Source organism: Nesoenas mayeri (genome assembly GCF_963082525.1).
Source record: "Nesoenas mayeri genome assembly, chromosome: 16".
In the NCBI taxonomy this organism is placed as follows: domain Eukaryota; kingdom Metazoa; phylum Chordata; class Aves; order Columbiformes; family Columbidae; genus Nesoenas; species Nesoenas mayeri.
Window position 1 is genome coordinate 14889639 of NC_137562.1, and position 13506 is coordinate 14903144.

A 13506-nucleotide genomic window follows, 5' to 3' on the forward strand; every position below is an offset into this window, starting at 1 on the left:
TTTCACAGTATTAACACACTTATTTGCTGCTGTTTTGCACATAAAACCTCTCTGCTCATTAATGGTACAATCAGGCACATGTCCACCTTGGAGACTTTTTGTTCTTGGGCATTACCACCACCGGTTCCTCTCCATCTCTGCAACGCTCTATATTTTCTAGTAACCTTTGGAAATTGTTCACTTCAATTTTATTCACCAGAGACCAAATGCTAATACCTTGGCACTTCAAATGGTAAGGGGGGAAGGAAGGAAGGGAGGAAGACCTATGTGATCTATTCATTCATTCTTCCACGGTGCATGGGAAGTCATCTCTTTACATGATTGACCTGCCTGGATTTGATTACAACACACAGCTAACCTTTTCCAAATCTGGTTGTGTCATACAAGAGAAGGGTTGAAGGCTGTTGCCATGGTATTAAGGTATCTCTTGAGAAAGAAGGAAAAGAGAGAGAGAGAGAGGAAATGATGCTTCTTTACTTCCTATAAACAAGAAACGCACGTATGTGTTTTTGTTTTGGAAGAGCATTCAGCCTCTTATCGAGTCTCATCTATCAATGCGTTTCCTCGGGAAGGGAAGGAGGAACTGTCTGCTCTGCAGATCAGTGTCTGTTCAGCAGGAGGGAAGGGGGGAGATGACAATTGGAGGGAGGAAAAGAAAGAATAAATCAGTCTTGCCACCATTCATGATTTATTCATGAGACACGTGAGTTTTGCATTTAAATGTGACATTCTCATGATCTCAATATTGTATATGCAAATCTAAAGATTTCTGCATCTCTCCACATGCCCAGCTTAAGTCTCGTCTCTGATTTGCAGTTCTGTAAATGTAAAAGCAGCGAGGTTCGCATGGTTTTTGGTTTACTCCCTGTTTGTTCTGTGACTCAAAGCAACACTGAACTGCTCTTAATGTCAGAGGTATAATTTAGATGTCATTTTTTTGTGTGTGTGAACTCTCACAGTTGGGAAATTACCTGTACGTTTATTATGGTTTAACTTTCGGAGGTCTTGCCTGAGCTTTCCAAACACTTCTCCGCTAAGGTGAACAGTTTCTGCTCAGGACAGCGAACCAGGATTAATACAGAGTGGATGCTGCACGGCTCTGAACAAAGAATTTACACCTTGAGCCGTGTCTGCTTCAACACTTGGAACACAAATATTTAAGTTGTCACTCTATGAGGAGGAATTATTTGTTTGCAGGTTTTTAATTAAGATATTGATATGGTCAAACAAATGTACCAAATACACCCAACGTGGGGATTAGAGGTTCCCCTTAACAGTGATGCTCAAATCAGGACATAAATTGAATCTTGCTTAAATCCATCAGTTTTTGTCCCTGGCCACAGCTCCCGCTTTGGGGAATGAGACTGACTTGGTGCAGTATTGCAAACCCTGCTCCCAGCTGAACCAATGCTCACAAACCCCTGCGCGAGAGGGACCTTTGGCCCAGTATTTGCAGAAGTGGATTGTGGAGGGGAAAAGCCGTTCTTGGGGCTTTGCCTGATCCCTGTGGCTGGAATGTTGCTTTGTGATCTTGTTGCTACTTGGTGAATAAATCGGAGCATAATGTCTATATGTTCTTGGGTCACCTCTGTCACTAGGCTAATGTAAATATTCCTTAAATATGCTATTGACAAACAAGCACTATTCATCAATAATTATAATATTTGTAGTTTTTATAGCACTTTCCCACATTCAACACTCACCTCCTGTTTCCTTGTCAGGTTCAAACCAGAACTTGCTGAAGCTGATTGCTTAGTATTCACTTTCTGAGGTCAGGGCCCGTATCAGCAAAATTCTTCCTGTTTGTTCCATGATTGTAAAGCCATAAATGTTTCCTAAATATCTATATGCCCTAATATCCTGTCTTCCACGTTTTCCTGAAGCAGTCATTATCAAAGAGACAAAGCCTGTATTGAATGACACTTCCCCAGGGTATTATCTCAGATTGAAGAAAATAGGAATATAGAGAGTTCCTGGTATTATATATTCAGGTCATCACAACTAATTGCTTTCAAGAAGTTGTCCCTTTTAAACCTACCTATACATTTGGTCCCACAGCACCCCATGGCAATGATTTCCACCATTTAATTTCCTATGGGGTAGACAACCTCTTACTTGCGGATAATCCAATATGGGTCCCACTGTTTTTTACCTTACAATGAATAAATGAATGGTTGTTCCTGAGCATCTTTTCCATGTGCTCTTGATTTTAGGACCCTGTATCAGAACTCCCCTAATATTTTTTTCTCCAAGATAAAATTCTTACGTATTTAACTATCCTATTACTAAACGCTCCTATGGAAGCCACTCACAACTCTGATGCTTTAAAGCTGTCTTTCTAAATTTTCTGGTCCTCCAATATCCTTTTTGAAAGGAGAATATTAGGACTGCTTGCAATATTTAAGATGCTTCAGAGGGAATTTATATACTGGTAAAATGACTTTTTCTGTTTGGTGTCTCATCTGATGGTCGCTGGCATCCTCGTTACATTTTTTATCATTCCTGATTGCTGAGCTGATGGTTTTTCAAGAACTGCCTGCATGGCTCTGGGATCTTTCCTGAGCAGCGCAGGTGATGGACACAGCCAGGGCTTCAACATAGGGCTGGACACAGCCAGGGCTCCAACATAGGGCTCGTTTGCAGCTGATCGTGTTTCTTGCCACTGAATTCTCCCCGACATTGCAACCTGCTCAGTTATTTGGGTGGCAGTTCCATGATGCCTTTCCCCTCGCAGCAAAGCCGGCCTAAGAAAATGCATGAACACCTCGTGTTATCTGCAAACATCTTCATTGTGTTAATTGCTCTGTTTTCCAGATCGCTGATGAACACGCTGAGCTGCACTGGTCCACGTCCCCATGGGGCTCTCCTGCCAACCCCCCGCTCAGGTGAGACCATCCATTTGTTCCTGTCCTTTGTTTCCCATCTCAAAACTAACGATCTAGCCCATGCCACTGGCTAGGAGCCCACAGCCTATGTGTTTGTGATCTCAAAAACATGCATTCAGCTGAAAGACAGGGAGAGATTACCAGGGAAAAAAAATCTCCTTGGAATTAAATATTAAAAAATAATTTATAGCTGGTTTTTCCATCATTCTCACATCTTCCTTTGCCATGTCTTCAGTATATTGAAAGGCTGGTACTGAAACAAGCACCTGAAATAACACACTTAACAGCTGGCCAGACTGGGAGCCTTGTTTTACCAACCGCAGAAAAGAAACTCGCACAGGGACTCCACTGTTATTTAAAGATATGTTATCAGCACATTTTAACCCCCATTTAAAATCTGAGAGGGATGAACATTTCCTTGCAGAGAAGGGGAAAAATGAAAACCAGTGTACTAAATTAAGAGACTCAGAGAAGACTGAGTTTGAGTTTTCTTTATTTACTTGGTTTTAGTGTGAGTTTGGTGGCTGGTGTTTGCAGCCACGTTCAGCAGCATTGAAACGAAGCCGTTTACACCTACAAACCCCATGGTCATGCACTTGCTCTTGCACGGAGCGACTCGCTCTCTGCATTTGGGGTGTGCAAGAGCCTTTGTGCTGAAGGGTCCTGCTTGCAGAAACCCCAAAATGCATGTGATTAACCAGGCTGAGCAAAGCCTGGACATGGAAGAAGTGGGTGCTCTGGAAACCTGGGCCACGAATTATTTCACTGCTACAATTTCCTTCCCCAGCAGTGGATGGGGCAGGTGTCTCCACACCTTCCACCCCCGTGGACCTCGAGCATTGCAGCTCTGTCTCCAAACCAAGCATCAAACCAAGCTCTGTCTCCAAACATCGTTTGGGGCTGTATTTCTGAAGAAAGGGGCGAGGGCAATAAGCAAGACCTGCCACATGTACTCAAATGTGATTTAATTGTACTGTGCAAATGGGTTTCCCCGCGTCGAAGTCTGCTCGTGCCTATGTTCACGTGGAGCAGGAGTGGATTCTTAACACAAGCAAAGAACTTGCAGACCCTGGTTTCTGCAAACGCGGCCCCTGTGAACATAATCAACGCTGTGCAGAGCCGCTGAAATCGAAAACAAAGCCAGAATGATCATTGTGCTAAGTTTGGGTTCCTCATTGTTCGTTGAATTACATCAGTGTTTTCTTTAGCTGCACAGTCAGCTGGCAAAGGTTGGTTTGAAATCTCGAGACTCTCTCTCCCTTTCCAGGGGAAAAGCGGCTTTCCGGGTGGTGTGGGCTTTGGCTGCATCGCGGTGCTCGCTCTGCCGGGCTGGGACGTGACGGGACAGCGGGGGGCTGAGTTTGGGTGGGTGCTTGTGCACCAAAGAGCACACGTGCTGCTGAACGGGAGTCGCTGCTCATTGAAATTTAACTGATTTTCATCACCCACAGTCCAATTTCCTCCAGAAGTCATCTCTCCCGCCCCCCATGCCATGTCTCAGAGCGAGCTCTCCCAGCAAGCTGGTCGGAACATGCGCTGTAGAGTGGTGGGGTTTGGCTTCTTGAAAGCTGTATTTTGATTTGACCTGGAGAACGTACGGAGCGCCAGCAGAGCCCACACCGATTTCACTTCGTTTGCCTTGCTCAGGGACTTAGTTTCCAACTTTCTTCACTGCGTAGAGGAAAATAGCAATAAAATGGCAGAATCTAGGATGAAGTCTATTAGGAGTCAAAAGCAAACATCTAGCATGGAGGAAGCTGTACAACATCCGTGTTGTACAAGTCTCCTGACAAACCTGAAGAGCTTTGGAAACTAAGAGAAAGAAACTTTGCCAAGCGTTGCGATACTTGCTGCTTCGATTGGGGGTGCAGAGGTCTTGTATATGGGGAGAAGCTGGCCATGGTGAAACTCAACCCAGAAGACGAGGGAGAGGACGGAGAAGTAAAAGACATGATGGAAAAAGGGCACTGAGGGACTATTGGGAGCAGCAGCACTGGGTAGGAGAGGAAAAACAGGGACAGAGACTAAAAGGAGGAAGAGTGTGGGTTGTGATTTGGGGTATTTTAATGAGGTGCCCAGCGCTGAGAACCAAGGTCTCTGCAGACGGGGCTCATCCTCGGACAGCGATGGAAGGAGGTATCTTCTTGGAGAAAGCTGGATTTATCAGCGTTAAACAATTTGTGTGTTGTAGCAGTTTTGCAACTTCTTTCTGCAAGAGGAAGAGAGGAGGGGGAACAGATTGAAAACATTCAAAACATCTCATTTTAACATTTTAAAAAATGAGACACTTTCAGTTTTCACTTTGAAAGAAGGCCCCTGTTTCCTGTCTAATGTAATTATCTCAAGATACTGAGAGCAGGAAGTAACCTAACACTTTGAGAGTTTTGTTTCAGACGAGGATGTTTGGGGGGTTAACCCATGATAACTCCCCGCACCCTCCCTGCCATCGCTGGACTCTTTACTTCTGCCATTGAAATGAAAACCCATTATTTGTCCAGCTCAGCTAATAACACGGACCAGCATTTCCACGGGCAGCAGGAGCCCTGGAGGAAAGCTGCCAAAAGCTGGGGGAGTCAGAGCTCCTCAGCCTCTCAAACGCTTTAGCGATGCCATTACAAATTCCTGATGTTTGACTTGTGTCAAACCCCTGCTCTCCCTCCATTAGCCCCGCAAGGACGATGATAAACCATCCCAAGAAGCAGGAGTCATCCCAGGTCAGGCTGAAATAGCTACAAACGGCTGATAAACTCTAGGTTTGTTAACATTCTTGGTTTTGGAAAGGTGGCTTTCTGTCACTAGGGTAGTATTTTATATCTATATATCTCAGCTTCCTATATATGTATTTATATATAATTTTAGCCTTGATTCTTAATGTGATAATATTTGTTGTCGATAGGGGTGTAGTATGTGTTGATGTGTGGGAATACATGCAAAAATGTTTCTAAAGCTCAGCATGTGTCCCAAAGTCCAGATCGGAGGCCACCTTGGGAAATTCCCAGCCTGCCATGAAATGCCCTGGGATGGCACGTTGGGTGAAAGCAAAAGCAGAGGCCTGGAAACATCAGTAAAAATTGCAGCGATGAAACTGAGCTAAAATGAATTTTGACACTTAATCCTGGATCAACTGCAAATCTCACAATAGATAATTTTTTCTTGTCGCCTTGGTAAAGCGGAGCCGCGTGAATCCAGTTAAAAGAACCGAACTAATTTGTAAGGTCAGTCGCCAGTGTCCTTGCTGGGTGGGGGGTGAGCACCGGAGCTCCCCCACCCCACCGAAACACGGAGCGAGTTTAGAGGAAGGAGTCAACTACTGCGAGCTTGGGAGATCATTTATAAAACAACAATCACTCTTTGCTGCATTGAAGAGCCTGAGAGATGCTCTCAGAAAGATTCATTTTCTGGGTAGAGGAGGGGAGCGTCAGCTTCCTCCCTCAAAATGAACCGGCGAGATGATTCAATTGCATCACTTTCATTCAAAGCATAGTTATAAGAAATGACTCCTTTACTTTAGCAGGAAGAATACTGAAGAAACTGTTAAACTTGGTCACAGTATGTGACATCCTTGAAATCAAAGGCAATACTTCTTCTCAGCAACCGCACAGTAAAATTAAAGATATGAAACCAAATTCATCTCTGGTGTAATATTCCTGTCAGTGGCCGAGGAGGCACCGGGGATTAATTTCTGCTATTACAAAAGTGGCACAAGACTCTGAAAAACTGTTTGGAATGTTTTTTGTAACACTTAGTTACAGAAACCTTATTCACTAAGTGTCCCATGTGTGTGAAATTGCTCTGAGCACCTGGGATGAGATATGGGGCTAATTGCAGCCTAAGTGGGTCACTCCCTTTACATGGGCAAAAGGTGGGAAGCTACTAGAATTTACTGATTTCTCACGTAGAATTAAAATACCTCCATTGGGGGATTGGTGGTTGAGGTGGGAATGGGGAGCTTGGTGTGCCCACCTTGGTGAAGGGGCAGGGCTTGAGCTGGTCACAGGATTTGGGGGCTGGATTACAGGCTCATTGCCCTGTGTCACTGGAAGAGTTGAGCATCACCTCCCCAAATTCTTGGGTTGTCCTGTGACAATTTGTGAGAACAAATCTGCTAACAAACCATAAAACACCCTCCTCTTGCCACATCACATTTCCTAAACCGAGCCCAGCTTGCCGCGGCACTCTGAAACAGCAACTACCGGTGCAGTCCTGAGCTGGCTCTGCAACCCATCAGCTGGCATTCTCAGGCTCATGTGTTGATGTTGCCCCCCCCCAAAAAAACAGATTTACCAAGAAAACTCCAGAAGCGGCAGCATCGTGCAAATGCTTGTGCCCCTGAGCGGTGCTGCCATCGCCCTGCAATGCTGGGCTGGCCATCGGTGCTCTGCCAGCACGTGGCATCCTCACCTCGCAAAGACCTGAGCTGTTCCACTGAGGTTCTTGCCCTCTGCTCCCAAATCTCCCCAGAGTTAAACAGTTTGGTAACTGGTGCAGCTACGTTTGCTATATTTGCCATTTCATAAAAAGAAAGTCAGGTGAGGATCTTATGGGTTCCGCTGACCCGCAGCTCCATTTGGGTAATACCCTGCGAGGAGGGATGGAGTTTGATGTATCACTTGAACCACCTTGAACATGGGAAGAAACTTGCTGATATATTTTACAGTATTTGGATTTTTGCGTTCGGTATATTCGTGTTAATGGAGATATTACCAAGGGAAAATTATTTGCTTAGAAGCGTCAGCCAGTTTGGTACCTGACCAAAGAAGAACAGATATTTTCCCTTGGGTAGAAGAACAATGTAAGTCAATGTGCAAGTATCCTTAATGCTTCTGTGTCATGTTTCAGCTTGTTGTGTTTTGTTATATTTGGGTTTCTGGAATGTTTTATCCTATCAATGACATTAATTACAGAGTAATTGCCTTAGTAGCATGTAACAACTCTCCTCTTCTTTAAATAGATTTTCACACAATGTGTAAACTTTGCTGTATATGTGCTACATTCCTTGTGTCACGAAATAATGTGTAGACAAAATAATGTTTTTCCTGTCAGAAATTCAATGGGCATCTAAAGCAAAGTGACAGGTGGTTAAATAGCTGCATTTAAAGGATGTCAAGAAGAGTTTTTGGACAGGTACCAAATCCCAATGCCAAAAAGAAGGCCTAATACCATCTGTTTTGTTAGCAAAGAGATGCAATTCTACATTAGATTTTAAATGACATGAAATGCCAAATTCATAACCTTGATTTGTGGGTCAAATCAAGCTTATCTACATTGTGGATGTTTTTATTCACTTGCACAGTTCCTGACCCAGCGCCCACGCAGGTAACAGAACGTGCATTCAATCAGACCCGTTTTAAAGTAATAGGAAGCTCTCGAGCTGCATTTAATTTTGTTTTGTATTACATGTAAATCCAGACGCAATGTGGACTTAATTAATCCAATTTCATTGCATTTTAATGTACACATTTGCATTGTGTTTATTGGCAATTGGGTTTATCCATTTGTTCAGCATTTTTATGACCAATGAAACTCCTGAATGTTTAGAGATCTATATATTTCCTAGCAGGAATGAGGAGTGTAGCTCTGAATTAAATAGTTCTCAAGCACAAGCTGGGGATAAGACTAAAATGTCAAAATATAGCTGCATAATACAGTGGAAAAATGATATCAGCATTTTAAAGTAATAAACTGCATTGTGCTAAATTATTTTGAAAATCATTTCAGCCTGCATTTTAGGTGGTTTGTCTAAAGGAGGAGGATGACTCTGAAACAAAGAACGAAACTGAGATTCAGACAGTTTTTCCTGCTACTAAAAGGTGCCTTTGAAATGATGATTGTTTGAGTTTAGCCTAATATTTAGAAATACTGTAGAGTTTTCTCTCCTTTGTGAGGAGTCTGTGTGGCTTAAATGGGATTGCTGAGATAATCATCCTGTGCTGTTTCTGTTCCAGGGCTAACGTGGGGCATGAAATGTGAGCTGTCATGTTTGGAGTTTCTCTTTCAATGACCTGGCCAAAGCAACTACAGACATTTGGGGTTTGTGAGGAGTCAGTTGTGAAAAGAATGACAAGAACAGCATCTTTTCATTGCTGTGTTTAGCAGCTCGGCTCTATGAACACTGCTGCTGAGGCGGTGCCACTGCCTTTGCTGTCCCTTTGCTGTCCCTTCGCTGTCCCTTCAGCCATCCTGGTCCATCCATCTCACATTTGATGCCTGGCCAAAACACAAGGTCTTGACTCGTTTGTGGATCCAGGGCATGTTTTGCTAATCAACAGCTGATCCATTGAGTCAAGTGGAAGCTCTGCCAAGGGTCTGCACCACCTTTCCCTTGATGTTCCTCTGCCCTAGCTCTCCTTGCAGTGAGAGATCCCCTCAAGGATGGTGCTTTGAGGTCTAACTGACCTGCATTATTCCTGCAGGTTATGTTTGTGCCAATAGTGGGAGCGTGGGCTGATCCCTGCAATTCTTTGCCCTGCTGGGATGCTCCGTGCTCAGCTGGTGACACCTAATGTGAAGTGAGTTGAGTCTTTGGGGCTGGCAGGTGAGACCTGTCCCATGTGGGCATCCCTAGGAGAGAACAAGCATGTTGTCACCATGACGCTCAACATCCCCCTGTCGCAATGACTCTGGAGAGCTGGGTTTTCCAGGGATGCTCAGCGTTCTTTCTGCCATCACCAGCCCTTTCTCTCTGACCTGCTGGGAAAGACTCAGAGATGGGAAAGATACCAAAAAATGGGGTCTGGGTGGAATTTAGATACCTGCATTCAAACTCATGAATGGGAGATTCCCCTACTTAAGAAAATCCTAGTAGGTGCCTGAATTAAATCAGTTCCCTTCACTTGGATGACAGGAGTCCCAAAGAGAGACCTTCCAAGGGCATGAGGGCTCTTTGAAGTCATCTTCATCCCAAACCTGGCCAGTACCGGTTGTACCTTTGCAGAGTCCTCTTGGGGCAGTCTGGGAAGCCCATGCTGCTTGGGTAAAAGGTACCGTGTGTTGTACGCCTCCCAGGGAGAAGCTCTGCACCATTAATCTCTCTGCCTTGGTGGGGGGAGGTTGTACAAGGTTGGTCCTGTGCAGAGAGCCCTGGCCCAGGCTGCCCAGGGGGGTTGTGGAGTCTCCTTCTCTGCAGACATTCCAACCTGCCTGGACACCTTCCTGTGTAACCTCATCTGGGTGTTCCTGCTCCATGGGGAGATTGCACTGGATGAGCTTTCCAGGGCCCTTCCAATCCCTAAATATTCTGTGATTCTGTGAGAGGGAAACCAAAGTGCTAGAGAAAAGCAGGAGCTCAGATTAATCTGCATGTCCTTGTAGACCCCCACTTGCTCCATGGGGGGACAAAACACCTTGAAGCATGGGTAAAAACAGGCTGAGGAAGGATGTAAGAGCAGGTACAAGTTGGAGGCTTCCTGAACTCACGGCAAACCCAAGCAGGTGTTCCCAGCACAGAGCTGGAGGCCCCTGGTGACGGGTCATTGCCCGGGAAGGCGAGCATTGCTCAGCTCCAGCAGGTTGTCTTCTCCTGGCAGCCCAACGAGTAGAAACGCCAAAGAGCCGAGGTGAGCTGTAAGAACATTTGTTTGATGGAGAGCGTTTCCTCTGCCAGCTTCTCTTGGCGTATATCAAAAAAAAAAAGGAAAAAGGCATTTATGGATATTAATAGCAATAACACTTTGTGACGACGGGTTTTTCAGATCAGTCTCTGTTTGAGGTCTAACGACGGCAGATGAATGTGCAAAGTTTGACAGGGCTGATTGTTGTAAATCTTGTGCTCCGGGGATCTGAGGCGGCATTAAGAAAACGCTTCGTTTGGGAAAGACGAGCTTTTAAAATGGTTTGAATGGCCCTGCTGGGGTGTCTCGGGCACTGAAAAGGAATTGGGCTGCAAGTTTGGTGACGAAATGTGTTAATTTTTGTAGGAAACAACAGAATTAAATCCTGCTTTAAGTGAAAAAGCCAATTCAGTCATAACTGTAAAGCTGCTAGCGATGCCTCCACAATATATGAAATATAATAATTATGATAATTAATAAAGATAATAATACAGTAAAACCTTGCTAATTCATACTAATGATTCAGAGGCTGCTTACTAATTACTGAATTTTGTGGATAAACAAGCCAGAATAATGCATCATAAAATACACTTTGTTCCATTATTTTGACAACTCTCGTTTAGTTTTAATTATTTATACTTCATAATATACTCGTCACCGTACTTGAGAGGGTTTTACAAAAATAATGAAGCTGTAATAATTTGACACGTCAGTTCGGTATTTGCTGAAACAGGGAGGAAAATCAGCCCGTTCTGGCTGCGTGCAGATCAGGGAGAGTGTGGATCAGTTGAACATAGAGCTTCAAAGTTTAATGCAGAATATTCTATGTGTCTATAAAGCCTGTGGCCGGGAGCCCTCAGAGCAGCTCACGTCCCGGAGAACTCCCGCAAGCCGACCTGCTTCATTGCTAAACATAGACGGATCAATGCTGATCCTCCAGAAAAATAATAGTTTGAAAAATAATAATAATAAACATGAAGTAGTTTTTGCGCCCGAATCAATTTTTATCCTCAGATCATTTTTTTTTCTACCATCACCAGGGCTAAAAGCTTCTTTTTAATTTAAACGAGAGTGATGATTTTTACCTAATCGCTCGATTTGCAGAGCTGGCATTCCCTCGAAATCCCAGCCTGTGTCCCCCCTCCTGAGTTTGGCAGGAGTTGGCCACGCTCTTGCAATCGAAGAGGCTTATGGAAGAACTCAACATTTGTTTAGCTCAGTTTTGCAGCTACAGAGAGTCCTGGAGGGTGCGTGTTGCAGTTGTGCCTTCATAGTCATGATGTTAAAAACAGAACATTTTCATCAGAAATTTGCCGAAAAACCTGACTCTGTCAGCCCTGTCCTGGCTGTCTGTGAGCATCTGGATTGACTGTGGTAACTTGCTGTATCTGGGAATAGAATAATAGACTGCAAAAATGGTCCATATAGAGCGTTATCTTCCACCGGGCTGTTTTCTGAAGCGGCCCATTGTGAGGTGCGCAGAAGGGAGCGGGAGCGCGCGGAGCCCTCGGTGTGGTGGAAAACGGGGGTGATCCCACACGTCCCAGGGCTGTTCGCCTCCAAGCATCTTCCCACCACACCTGCTGGATTTGGGCTTTCTGCTCGGCAAGCCGCGGTCCCTGAGGAGTCAGAGGGGGTGGCAGGGAGGGAGAGCGGCTGCTTGGCCATGGATGGGTGCTGCCCCTCCAGTGCAGGGTCTGTCAAGATGGAGCGGTGTAGAAAGCGGGGTGGCTGTAGGTCTCCACGCCTTGGGGAGCAGGAAGCCAACACCAGCGTCTGAGGCTTAGACTGACTTTTGTCCCCGGGTGGGAGAGCACATGGGGAGACACAGGCCTTTCAGAAGCGAGGTCTCGGTGTGGGGAGTCATACTCGGGGTGGATCGGGAGGAGCAAGGCATTTTCTTCAGGGGGTGGGCACTGTGCAGCGGGAAAAGAAGGCTGCGTGGCACTGTCCTGTGGCGGGAGGAGGGTGAAACCGAGCACGGTGTTTCGGTGAGGGCTGGGGGCAGGAACCGGTGTCGCACCGCTGTGCCGGTCCCCCGGCGGCTGTTGCAGCTTTCCCCTCCCCGGCTGGGCTGGGGATGGGGGAGAGGGGGGGCGTCCCGCTGTCCTCCCGTACCAGGCGCCCCCGGAGCGGGGGCTCCAGCCGCACTGCCCCGAGTTGCCCCAGCATCCGCCGGTCCTGGCGGTGGGGTGGGAGTGGCCCGGCCGCCGGGGGGAGCCGCCCGGCCCCGCCGCGAACAATAGCGGCCCCGGCACGGGGCGGTGCGGAGCGGGGCGGGCCGGGGGCCGTCGCCCGCCCCCCCCTGCCACCCGCCCGCCCTCCTTCCCTCTCCCCGCCCCCCGCGCCAGAGGCACCGCCGCCGCCGCAGCCGGGTCCATGCCCGCTGGAGCCCCCGCCTGCCGCCGCCCGCAGCCCCGGCATGGACGTTCGGTTTTACCCCTCCGCCCCCACCGCCGTGGGCTCCCTGCCCGGCGCTGACCCCACTTGCCTCGGGCCGCTGGATTATTATCACTGCAACAAGGTACCGTGCGGCGTGGGGGGGGGATGCGGGGGGCGGCGGGGCTGCCCAGGCGGCTCCGCTCGGTGCGTCCCGCAACTTCTCCGCGGGGAGGGGGTGGCGGGGGGAGAAAGGAACGTGCCGGCGGCTCCTGGCTCCTGCGGGAGGGAATTTTGAAAGTGGTCTGGAAGCGGCGCGGGGAAGAACCGTCGGGTCCTCGGGCCGCCCCGGCACCGGCCCCGGCGCGCTCCCCGGCGGGGCGAGCGGAGCTGCGGGGCGGGGGGAGCCCGGGACCGGGGCGCTGCTCGGCGGGGCAGGCTGGAAGCGGTCTCGGCCGGGAGAGAAACGCTCTGGGGTGAGCGCAGCACTTTGGACCTGTTTGTTTGCGTGTTCGTTTGGAGCGATGGGTCTATTGAATGTTTTCCCTCCGGCAGTGTTTGGCCCGAAGCGCTATACGTGGGGGTTTTGTTGTTGTGGTTGTTGTCGGGCACTTTTTGTTGTTGTTGTTGTTTGCTGTGGCGGTTTGCACCTTCTCGTAAGGCTGCGGAAGCGCTTGGCCGGGGTCGCCGGC

The 13506-nt window shown here is 47.4% G+C and overlaps 1 protein-coding gene across 1 annotated transcript in view; it reads left to right on the forward strand.

The window, feature by feature from the left end:
- Window positions 1-12857: 12857 nt before the first annotated feature.
- The window catches only part of TOX2 (TOX high mobility group box family member 2), a gene marked incomplete at its 5' end in the record, with an annotated part of 133122 nt that continues 132473 nt past the window's right edge, over window positions 12858-13506 (forward strand). The window contains one exon of the mRNA XM_080354566.1: window positions 12858-12959. Within this exon, the coding sequence (XP_080210692.1) occupies window positions 12858-12959 (102 nt within the window). The remainder of the gene's footprint in view (window positions 12960-13506) is intronic.